This window comes from Tamandua tetradactyla, chromosome 12, assembly GCF_023851605.1.
Source record: "Tamandua tetradactyla isolate mTamTet1 chromosome 12, mTamTet1.pri, whole genome shotgun sequence".
NCBI lineage: Eukaryota > Metazoa > Chordata > Mammalia > Pilosa > Myrmecophagidae > Tamandua > Tamandua tetradactyla.
In genome coordinates this window covers 90,041,981-90,054,655 of record NC_135338.1, presented here as the reverse complement: position 1 = coordinate 90,054,655, position 12,675 = coordinate 90,041,981, and the positions used below count along the sequence as shown (strand labels likewise).

The 12,675-nt window shown below is 40.6% G+C and overlaps 1 protein-coding gene across 7 annotated transcripts in view; it reads left to right on the top strand.

The window, feature by feature from the left end:
- The window catches only part of MCTP2 (multiple C2 and transmembrane domain containing 2), a 254,637-nt gene that overhangs the window by 67,529 nt on the left and 174,433 nt on the right, over positions 1-12,675 (top strand). For 6 of the 7 annotated variants that reach the window (XM_077124086.1, XM_077124092.1, XM_077124083.1 and 3 more), the window contains one exon: positions 12,034-12,096. The exons of the other annotated variant lie outside the window; for it this stretch is intronic. In XM_077124086.1, coding sequence (XP_076980201.1) covers positions 12,034-12,096 — 63 coding nt within the window. The remainder of the gene's footprint in view (positions 1-12,033; positions 12,097-12,675) is intronic. 7 annotated transcript variants of the gene reach the window in all.

The window sequence follows — 12,675 nt, the reverse complement described above, 5'->3', positions numbered from 1 at the left end:
ACTGGCCAGCAGTTAATCAGACCTCTGGGGTCACTTGTGGTCAGGTGTATAGTTCTGTCTACACCCCTTCCACTCACTTCGTCCCTTGATCCTAACTTTATTGGGTGAAACTCTCCCACTACCTAAGGATCCAGAGATTAGCTCAGAAATTAATTGCTCCCTGATTAACATCTCCAAAAGGCTATGTTCATTTGAGGGGGGGATGGGTATGGCTGGGGGAGGCATGATTAATATGTTTTTGCTTTTTCAGGGCCACACAGCATGTGATTGGCTAATAATTCAACCAGTGATAGCAAACTGAGTATTTGGGTTAAAAATTTGGGTTAAAAATGTTTTGCTTTTTAAATATTTTTAATGTGAGCTCTCCTCAGTTTATGATTTAATTAAGGTAATATTAATTTTGTGAAAAGATAAACATTGCACTATAGATAAAATCTCCTTTTTTCGGACATTAACTGAGAATTCTGAGAACTTTAGCCAGGTGTAGCTTTTTGGCCCCTTTCAGCTTGAATCTGAAACTAATTTTAAATCTGAATTTATTTTTGGAATGAGGATGGACTTCTTGCTGGACCCATGTCATCTGTGAATTTTGGATTGTTTAATATATATTTGGACGTGGCTCATCTGTTTTTTCCTGATGAATAGCAGTCAGATTTCCATAAGTCTCATGGATTGGGGAAGAAATGATGCAAAATGAAGCGGCTGACATGTGTCAAGCATGGTGTGCAATATGATAATTGAATGTTGGCCTTGTATCCTTGGTGTAACCTATTCTGTAGATCTCCAGAGGGTATAAATAAGGGAAAGGGCATCTGTGATTTGAGCAAACCCACTGGGGGATTTGTCTCACCTGATTTTTGCTCAAGGCTGACTTGGTACCAGAAGAAGCCTGCTGCAGTGGGCTAATATTGTGGTGGCTGAGTATATTATACTCATTTCCAGTCCCACCAGGCTTAGCAAAGGAAATGAAGAGTTGGCTTACAGTTTTGAGAAACTGGGATGTTGAAGAAAGGAGGAAAGCAAGATCGAAGGAAGAGAAAGAAGAGAAGGGAGAATACAGAGGACAAATATTGTCTGTGATACTCAGTGCAGATGTTCCAACTGGCTATAAAACCAAAATGGAAGAAAGAGACTTAGAATAAAGGCTGCATTCCTTTATTCCTAAGAAGGTGATTCAACCTGACTGTCCCTTGAGTTCAGATCCAGCCCACAGAAACCCAGCCTAGATGAACTGCCCTGCAACCACAGAACATTGTTTCTTGGCAACATTACCATTAGTCACAGTAAATCAAGCGAAACACCTGAGATTTAATCTTAGACAGTTTTCCTTACCTCACTTATCACATTCTAGGGACTCTTCATTTACCCATTTCATACTTGTTTCTTCCTACCTTAGCCACTGCATTTCTCTCTTCACTCTTCGCTTCTTTCCCACCCTCAAGGCCCAGATGAAATTCTTCCTTCTCTGTGGTGCTTTTCAGAACTCTGTCATCGGATATAGTCACCCTGCCTTCCTCTTCACAGCACTCCACTTTTTTTTCTTATTAATTAAAAAAATTAACTAACACAACATTTAGAAAACATTCCATTCTACATATACAATCAGTAATTCTTAATATCATCACATAGATGCATATTCATCGTTTCTTAGTACATTTGCATCGATTTAGAAAAAGAAATAGAAAGACAACAGAAAAAGAAATAAAATGATAATAGAGAGAAAAAAATATAAAAAAATAAAAAAGAAAAGAAAAAAAACAAAACTATACCTCAGATGCAGCTTCATTCAGTGTTTTAACATAATTACATTACAATTAGGTAGTATTGTGCTGTCCAGCACTCCACTTTTACAATCACTGAGCACTAACTTCATTCCGCTTTGTGTAGAAATCTCTAGAAAGAAGGGGAGTTTAAAAGAGGTAGGGAAGGTAGAGAAGGGAAGGCAAATTGATTCTGGCCAAGAGTGTTACTGGGTGAGGCCATGAGAAGGTCCCCATGTTCTAAGATGCCCAGTGATTATTTGTCTCTGAGGACTAATTCCCTTTAACCAAATGATCATGGGACTATGCTACAAATGACAATCACAACCAGTTTGCAATGAGAATTAAATGCTATGTAGACTCTCACATTCATTTTGACATAAGCATTTCATTTTCTCTTTGTTGTCACATTACCTTAGAAGTTAAATCATAATCAATGTCTACTTCATTAACTTGTTGGGAGAAATGATTATCTCAGGGACCGGAAAAACCTGAGAATGTATGTGAGGTGCGTTTTCTTTCTGAAGTTAGCCTACATGAGCTGTCACATCAGAATTGAAATTGTTAGGTGTAGTGGATCACCGCAAGGAGAACTAAATGGGTTGCATGCTGACTGGTGTTTGGTATGTCTCACGATAAGGATTGCACTGCAAATGAGAACTTGACGTACTCACCCCTCTTTTTTTTTTCTTGCTAGCAACACCTGCATCCATCTCTCCATGCACACCTGACTGGTCAGGGAAGCCCGGAATAGGCTCTCTTTTCTCCTTCTGTGTGGTTTAAATGGGCAGAGAACAAACTTTTTACCCAAGCTTCTTTCTTGGCCTCTCCCTTTTTCTGATTGACACATTATTTCATTATATTTTTATTTACCACTTTCAAACAGGCTGATGTTCTGCCATGGTATCCTGGCTGCCACATTTTTTTTTTTGGTGACTCTTCGTGTCCTTGCTCTGATTTCATGAAGGGTGCCTTAGAGTTTAATTCTTAGAGGGTGATCTTGCTGTTCTCATTTCCTAAATCTAGAGGCTGGGCAGAGGAAGTGGCACACCCTATGCTGCCACCTGACACCAATAATACTTTCTGTTTAGTTGGTTGTATAGAAGTCTGCCTCTCTCCTTAGACTGGAGGCTCCTAAAGAGTGGTCTTCTTTTACTTCTGCTCCAAGCCTTTCTTCAAATCTTGCTTATATAAATAGATCAACGTACATTGTTTCTGCAGTTCACTTTCAAGCCACAGGCCACTGTGCCCAGTGCTCTGGGGACTATTAGAAAAAAATGGGGTTGGGGAGTTGGGCAAGATGGTACCACATGCTACCATAGGAGGATAAGTAGGCATAGAGGAGGTACTGAATGATGGATTAAATAAAATGAAGCTAAATCCAAGGAGACATAGAGGTAACCGAGTTAGGAGAGAGGGAAGAGGTTGTTCTAAGTGGGATGATTACGAAAGGCTTAAAGATGATGACTTTTGAGAATGTTTAAGGCTCGGTTAGGTGGAGTTAAAAGCAGAGTGCTGAAGTCCATGTCTGTGAGCCAAGAAAAATAGAAACCTTGCAGCCTGCTACCTGGCAGACTTACATATTTAAATAATGCTCACTGTTATGGTTCTGCCTGTATTTATCAGTGTTGTTACAGTTTCTTTTTTTCAGAATGAAATAGAGGTTTCATCACTTGCTTAATGTCACCTGGCTAGTATGTGGCAGAGCTAGGCTCTAAACCCAGGACTTCCTGGATCCAAAGACTGTTCACAAACTGCATGTACAACAGCAGTTCGGAAATACAGTCCCGCAAGTTGGGAGAGCACACAGTTGGAGATCCAAAAAAAAATTGACCATAAAGGGAAGACATTATATTTCTGTGCATACTGTGTCTTTCTGAACACAGAGATGATCACAGTGGTCAGCTGGGTTTACTGTCATGGTCAATAAACAGCAATCATGAATGGAAGGAGCACGCCCCCTACCATCCCTGATTTCCACAGAGAGGTGCGTCCTTCTCTAACATTTCAATTCACAGTTGGAGTTGTAAACAACTAACTCTGTTGCTAGCTCATGCGGGTGAATTGGATGGTTTAGAGAAGTACCTCATTGGGATATTTCCAGAAACTCTACTTGGTGGCCACAGAGTTTCAGTTGAGTGACCACAGAGAAGCTCCGTGACAGACCACAGAGTGGGAGAAACAAGTGACAGCTTGCAGTAGTAAACAGATGCTTCAGTTTCTCTACACTTCAGTGACCTGTTCTTTAATATTTGTGTTTATCTGGAAAATCATAACTCAACATCAGGGTGTCAGCAAGGCAGGATCCTAGCCATATTCCAAGGTCTTCCTGGACTTGGTCTCTTTTTTCTTCTCTCCTTCCTCCCTTCTTCTTCACCTATTGAACATCTACCATGTGCCGATGTTGATTAGGTCCAGATGACACAGTAGTGAACTAAACAGACAAAAATCTATTCTGGAGGCAAGCTGTAGATATAGTAAGAAAGTGATGAGTGTAATGAAGAAAAATAAGGTGGCGGGAGGTGCTGGGGAGTGTGGGATGCAGGTGTTACTGTTTTGAACATGGTGGACACGAAATACCTCTTGTGAGAAGATAACATTTAAGCAAAGACGTAGAGTTGGTGAGATAGCACACCCTCTACTTATCTAGAGAAAAAGGATTCAGGAGGAGAGAACAGCAAGTGTAAAAACCCCAGTTGGCAGAAGTACTTGGTGTGTTTCAGGAAGAGCAAGCAAGCAATGTGTCTGGAGAGGAGGGAATAGGGAAGCAAGAGTAGGTGATGTCAGAGAAGTAGTAGAGGCTGTACTGTGTAGGCTTTCACCTCCTGCCCAGAAGCATCCAGTAGATCGTGACACTTGCCTGGGGCACTGAGAAATCAGAGTGCGCAGGATTCCTGTGGCCTCCATGGGCTCAATGCTGTGCCATCACAGGTAGGGCAGAAGGGAGGGTGGCATATGGGACAGGTGCTTGCTATACCTGCTGAAGACTCTGGGAGGTTAAAGCTTTGCCTCAGAAGGAAAAGAGCTGTGGAGGAAATGCCCACAGGTTGAAAGGATGCATGCGGAAGGAGATAGGGCACTCTCCTGAGCTTCATCAGCCCAACCTCCATCTTTGTGATAATACTGTAAACAGGGAAGGGACATTGAAATTTAGGGATGGATCTGCACAGCTGGCTACCTTCATTGAGTTTTTTCTCCTCTCTTCCAAAACACATCACTTTTTTCTTCTCCTTCTCCTCTGACTACTCCTTCTCCTCCATCATCATCATCATATCGTCATCACGGCTTACTGAAAGGTTATGTATAAGGAACTCTGTTAAAGAATACAGAATAGTATCTCATCAGACCGTCTCTCTATACAAGGAGCCTAGTTCAGTGTCTGATCAATAATATGTGCTCAATAACTATCATTGAATGAATGAATTTTTCTCCTAAAAACCTATAAGGTATTTTTTTTTTTCAGGTCTTGTTGAGAGATGTTCTCATGTCTTGAATTTTAAGTACATTTTTCAGGAAACAAAGCTAGTAAGTGGTAGAAGTTGGATTCGAGTCCAGATCTGTCTGACTCAGAGGCTTGTCCTTATCTGTCGAGTAGTGTGTCTCGTGATGCCAATAATGTGTTGTCTGGACCCTCCTGTTTTTCTGAGCACATTGCAAGACAGTGAAAAGAGCAGGTGTCCAGGATTCTCAGTTGATGGCCCAACTCCGTTACTTCCCTTTGAGCACCGTTTAGCCTCTTAGCCCTGATTTTTTTAAACCATTAAAAAAATAATTTCAAACTTACATAACAATTGCAAAAATAATGCAAACCCCATGTAGAGAATTCCAACATACCCCTTGTCCCCCAGATATCCAGATCAACAAATTTTAACCTTTTGCCACTTTTCCAATATCATTCTCTCTCTCTCTCATCTATCTTTCTGTCTCTCTATGCCTCTATCTATCTATCTAGCCATCAGCTATCTGTCTAATCTCTCTATTTTCTGAACATTGGAGAGCAGGTTCCACAAATCATAATACTTGGGTAAATATTTCCATGTACATTTCCTGTACAGGATATTCACTTATGTGTGCAGTTGTCAAGTTCAAGATATTTAAGATTTACATAAAGCTTACAGTTTTAGCCCAGTTTTTTCTTGTTTTCCAACAGTGTCCTTTTGAGCCTTTTCCCTCTTAGATCCAATTCAGTATTATGTATTGCATTTAATTGTCATTATTTGTTTATCTGTCTTTTTTTAAATTGTGGAAACATACATACAACATAAATCTTCCCAACCTGACCACTCCCAAGCATTCTATTTAGTGGGATTAATCACATTCACAATTTTGCGATACCCTCACCACCGTCCTTTATTACAACCTTCCCTTTACCCCATACACAAACCAAACCCTACGCTCATTTGCATTAACCTTCAATTGTCCCTTCCACTTACCCTTGGTAACCTCTGTTCTGCTTCTGTCTCTATAAGTTTGCATATTCTCTTTTTTTTCTTTATGCTTACTTTGGAGCTTAATTTAAATATCATAAATCTGTAGCACTCTCATTTCCTTTGATACCAACTTAACTTCAGTAGAATACATAAACTGTGTTCCTGTACCCCTCTGTCTCCCCATTTTTATGCAGTTCTTGTCACAAATTATGCATTCATCATTACATTTTATGCATTTTCCTTTTATATTCTGTAGGAAAGAAGAAGTGGGATCATAAAATAAAAAATACAACAATACTGGTATTTATATTTACCCATCTAATTATCTTTACTGGAGATCTTTATTCTTTCAATAAAGAAATTATTGAAGAAATAATTTCCTTTGCATTCAATCTGCAGAGCTCCCTTTCGTATTTCTTGTAGGGCTGATCTAGTGGTGACATAATCCCTCAGCTTTTGTTGATCTGGGAATATCTTAAACCCTCCCTCATGTTTGAGAGACACTTTTGCCAGATATGGAATTCTTGGTAGGCAGTCTTTTGCTTTCAGCACTTTAAATATGTCTTCTCAGTGTGTTCTTAGTTTCCAGTGAGAAATCTGCACCTCATCTTATTGAGGTTTCTTTGTAGGTGACACATCGTTACTCTCTTGTGTGTTTCAAAATACGCTCTTTATCTCTGACATTCGATAGTTTCTTTATAATATGGCCTGATTTGGGTCTGTTTGGGTTTAACCTGTTTGGAATTCATTGAGCATCTTGGAGTGTCTATTCATGTCTTTTGTTAAATTTGGGAAGTACTCACCCAGTGCTTCTCTGAATTTTCTCTTTCTTCTCATTCTGGAACTCCTACATGTGCATATTGACACACTTGAAGGTGTCCCACTGGTTCCTCAGGCTCTGTTCACTCTTCTTCTTTCTGCTCCCCAGACTGAATGATTTCAGCTGCCTTATTTGTAAGTTTATTGATTCGTTCTTTGGCCAGAGCCAATCTGTTGTTGAACCCCTCTAGGGAATCTGTAATTTCTGTTACTGTGGTCTTCAGCTCTGTTTGGTTCCTTTTCATAATTTGCATCTTTCTATTTTTATTCTTTTTGTGCCCATCTATCATTTTTCTGGTCTCCTTTAGTTCTTTGTGTTTTTCTTTAGCTCTTTGAGCGTATTTAAGACCTTTTTTTTTAATAGTCTTTGTCTGGAATGTCTCAAGTCTGATCCTCCTCACTGCCAATTTCTGATGCTTTAATCTTCTCCTTTGTCTGGGCTATTGTTTCCTGTTTTTCTGTCGGCTTGGAATCTTTTATTGAACCCTGGAATTTTTGATATTTTAATGTGTTATCACTGGAATTTAAACTCTGGGGCATGTGTTCCTTATGCTTGTATCCAGCTAGTGTTAAGACGGAACATTCCTTGATTTCCAGGAGATTAAATAAATAAATAAAGGGGAAAAAAATACCTTTTCCAGGCTTTGCAGATTGACCTTTGAGAGTGCTGTCATTCAGAATGCATCCGTACGAGTTTGGAGAATAGCTCTCGGCCAAAGCGTAGGGGCCTCCAAGCTCCTTTCTGCACATGGTTTTGTCATGGCCATGCACATTTATTTGGCCACAGGAATTCCAGTTTTCGATGGTTCTGTATGTCCCCTATTCCCTAGGAAACAGTTTTGTCACAGTCCTGGGAACTGCACTGTATATCCTATAGCCTGCAACCCCTTACCTCATGCAGCTAACTGACTGCTCTCCCACATGGTTCTAAAGGAGAGCTCCGAGAGCCAACTTCTACCCACAGGGCAATTTCTGGAACAGTCAGTTCTTCAGCTCATCACCATACAGATTGGGACAGACACCTAGGCTCCTCGTCTATAACTGAGGATTACCTTTTTCCCTCTGGAACTGAGACCGGAGTCTGCACTGAGAGTGTGGACCAGCTCCTCTCCCCACCGTTGGGGATGGGGTTGCTGCCAGCAGCAGTGCCGAGAAAGCCTATTGCTTCTAAGTAACTTTTTTCTTAATTCAACACTTGCCTTTTTACTGCAGTCCTTTAATTGTTTTCTGGAGCTTTGAGAAAGACGTTTAGCCAGTTCTTGTTGGAAATTGTTCAGAGCTTCTGTAGGAAAGCAGAGTCCTAAAACTTCTTATTCTGCCACTGATTGGAGTGGGACCCAGCCCTGCCTTTTTTTTTTTTTTTTTGGTAAATTCATGATGCTAATGATAGTATATGGATGTCATGATACTAATGATAGTAAATGGACTCATAACTCTGTGTATATCAGAAAGTACTTTGTAAATTGTAAAGTCATAAGGAAATGTGAAGGAGATTGTTATCTGTTTAAATTATCTCCTATTAATGAGCATACTGAGACATTTATGGAAGTCAATGGAAAAGTATTGCTAAATATGTCAGAAAGTTTTTAGAGCATTCTATGCCAGGGGTTGGCAAACATTTTGTGTAAAAGGTCAGATAGTAAATGTATTTGGCTTTGTTAAACTGAATACTTAATGGATAAACAAAATATGGACCATCCACAATGGAGTACTACTCAGCAATAAAAAGGGATGAACTATTGATACATGCAAGAACTTGGATAAACTTCAGGGACATTATGTTGGGTGAATGATGCCAGTTTGAAAATACTACATCATTTCATTTTTTATAATATTTTGGGAAAGATAAAACTATGACACAGCAGATCAGTAGTTGCCAAGGGCTAGTTGTTGGGGAAACTTTGACTATAATGGGATAGCATGAAGAGATTTGGGTGATAAAACTATTATCACCCAAAAAACTATTATCACTATTCCTGATTACACAAATATCTACATGTGTTAAAATCACAGCACTGTACACACGTGCAAAAAGGCAATTTTACTGTGTATTCAGTTAAAATAACAGAGAGCTTATTATGCTTTTTGAGAGTACCAAAAAATGTCTTCTAATGCTAGTGGTGACAAGAGAAAATATTAGTTGCTGTTTTTTTACTGAAAAGCTATCTCATCTATGTAGTCACTAGATTTAGGAAGAAGGTGGAAAAAACAACTTCCGCTGTGGGTAATGCTTTAGGCTCTATGCAAGAATATATCAGAATATTCAAAGTTATGTGTCCCACAGTGGCTATAACTCGGCCCTCCTGTGCATATGTAGCATTTCTGCTGATTTTTATGGCGATCGCTTTTCTACCTTTATGTGTATATATGGTGCGTGACAGTTATGGCAGCTGTGGGAACCATAACTTTAAGTTCTGTGACTTCTCTGTGAGCAAAACCAACCGTAATGTTGAATTAATGTAGTTCTTCGCATTTAATTTCCACGTTGTTGTAAATGGAAGACATCACATATTTTAATAAAAGCTCAGTGTAATTTTAGATCACATGCAAATGATTGTGGTTATGTGGTGGTTCTGTGGACTACTTTTGCCATTTAATTAGCATCATCAGGTAAGTCAGTTCAACTTGGGAGAATGCATATAATGTGCTCAGCTTGGCCAGTGATGTTGTTTAGGCACCCATCCCTTTACTCTTCTATTTGTATGTAGAAGATTCCAGGCCACCATGACCCTTGGCTAATAACCATGTACTTTGCAGACAGAAATTCTGATCCTGGTACAGGCCATTCTGTGGAGTTGTCTTTGATGGAGATTGGGTAAATGGAGCAGTGATTCATTTCATACAACTGGAGACACTAACTGGAGCATTTTCAGTTCATGCATCTGACCGCGGCAGTCACTGCTGCCTCTGTGCCTCACCGTGTGGACTGGCTTCATATATGTTGCAAATTAGGCAGAAAAGGAAGTGACTCAACTTCTGGGAAATGATCACATGCAGTTTAAAAGTCATGCAAAGGCAGAAAAGAAATACTGTGAAATTGGGAGAGCTGGATGAGGTTCTAATTGTTGTTGTAAAGCAGCCTTTAGGCAGTCTTGTCCAGTTCACCCAGCTGTCTGCTTAATACATGATACAAATTAGGAATGTGATAGTCTGCTAGGGCTGCCATATCAAAGTACCCAAAATTAGAGACTTAAGATGACAGAAATTTATTTTCTCAAATTCTGAAGGATGGAGGTCCAAAATCAAGGTGGTGTTGACAGGGTCATGCTCCCTTTGAATGTTCTAGGGAAGAATCTGTTCCCTGCCTCTCTTCTAGCTTCTGGTGGTTGTCCTCAATCCTTGGCACCCTTGGCTTGTAGATCCGTCTCTCCAGTCTCACCTCCCTCATCACAGGGACTCTTCCTCTCTGTGTCTGCATGTGTGTGTATATCCAAATTTCCCTCTTATCAGGAGAGCAGTCATATTGGATTTAGGGATCACCCCAATTTTAAGTGACCTCATCTTAACTCAATTATGTCTGCAAAGACCGTATTTCCCAGTAAGGTCACATTCAGAGGTTCAGGGTAGACAAAGATTTTGGGGGAACACTATTCGACCCAGCACAAAAAGATCCCAGGAACAAGAGAGGGAGGTGGTTTAATTCAGGGCCTGCTGGCTCCTTTCTTACCTGCTTTCAGTCAAAGTCCCCTCACTGAATGTTGAGGCTCTGTGGTGGTGCTTCCAGCAACAGGGGCCTATAGTGTCTGAAATACTCTGAGAAAGGTTGAGATGGCTGAAAAAACTATTGCTCCTATCTGAATTAATCTGAACTGAATGAAGTATATTCAAATCAAGGGACATTAGATCTGGGAGTTGGTGGGGAAAGAGACAGATATGAGAATGATGGGGCCGCTGTTCTTTCCAGCCGACAGCCTGGGAGGCTTCCAGCCAACTTCCAGTCAAGGATCTTTTCTACCCAGGTTAGCACCTCCTGATGTCACTGGACACAGAGGCAGAGGACCACAAGGCCCTTCTCTGGCAGTGGGCTTCTATAGCTATGCACAAGGCCACCCTGATTCTGCTGTACACCCCCCTCTACTCCCAGGGGTTCACGGTTGCCCATGCATACACTACAGGCTTGATTCAGTCTCCAAATATTTATCCGTAACCTTGGGGTCACCAAGACTTCTTTGGAGGGAAAGTCCCAACTTTTTCACATAAGAAATCAGCCTTAGCTAATGAGTCAGACAAACAGGAGTGTGGCCCCATGGCTGTAGGCCATTCCATTCTGCCTTCCCATGGCATGTAGCTATCCTCACATTCAGTCCTGTTGTAGACTCCATAAAGCCCTGGACGTCTCATGTGACACAATTGACAGGTCTGCTATATCCTGTTTAAGCTACTAAACCATGCACCTTTTACTGCCGTATGGAATGATTTCCCAGGTACCTAAGTTAGAAAACACAGACACCTCCCATTCTAAGGTCCTTTGTTCAGAATTTGAATTTCCTAGTGTTTCTGACATAGTAAAGCTTTTTGGTTGGTGACTGGACAGTTTCTAGAAACCAGAAAGTACAGTTTGAGGAAGGGCTTCCAGCTTGCACTGTGACATCATTCTCCTCGACTGACATATTTTCCTGAGTGGACCTTTTCCCTTTGGAAGGTGGGGGACCAGGCAGGCTCACACTGGGAGGAACCAAGTCTGGCCAGCCCTGCTGCTCCACTTTCCTCCACATGAAGCTGCTCTCATGGTAAACACATAGATTAACTGGCAATGCCTGAGGCACCCAGTGGAAGGGCAGAGTTCACTTTATCCACATTCATAATCGATAACTAGGAGAGCAGCGCTGCAGTCAGATGACCGGTAAGCTCACTTCGAATTGCCAAGATGTGGCTTGCAAAAAGGAAGGCAACCCAAACACTAGAAACCGAGTATGCAACTATCAGATTTCCAAAGCAAAGGATCTGATAAAGGCTGTCCATATAGGTTGATATTCTACTGCTTTTCTAAGCAGGCTTTTTTTTTTTTTCCTTTTTCCTTTCAGAAACTATGTGGAAGTGGTGATCTGAATGTTTCTATGACATCCCAACATTTTGAGGAACAATCTGTAAGTGAGATGCCTTCGAAACAAGCACACAAGCTCTCAGGCAAATACTGTAACCATGACTCAACCAGTGTTTGGATTTGTATGTGTTTGCCTCTTTTATTTTTAAGGAATTATGAACTGTATCCAACCACAAAAACAGGCCTGGCGAATGAGAGCTAGAAGACATTAATATTGATTTGTGAGATTTGGGATAGAGTCTTCTAAAAATACATGTTAGCTCTAAGATTGAGTGAGATAGCAAAGGGGACAAGCCATTTTGGTGCTTTGAAACATGGGGACATTTCAAGGAAGGCTGTTGAAAATGACTTGGCCACAGAATCCATTGACTGAATGTCACATAAGTAAAGGATAAATGTAAATTAGCTGTCCTTTTTCCTTGAGGAAGGATGAAAATTTGAACTGGCCAATATTTAAATTGGATTAATTTAGTCAATATTCAAGGATAAACTTGAATTTGGTATTATTGCCCATAGGAGTTGAAGCATTCCTTGAGGGGACACATAGATGGCCTCAGGAGGAGGTGAGAGAGTGAGGGTTGAAGTTGAAGACACCAGTGATGAAGCCAGATAATGAAAGAGA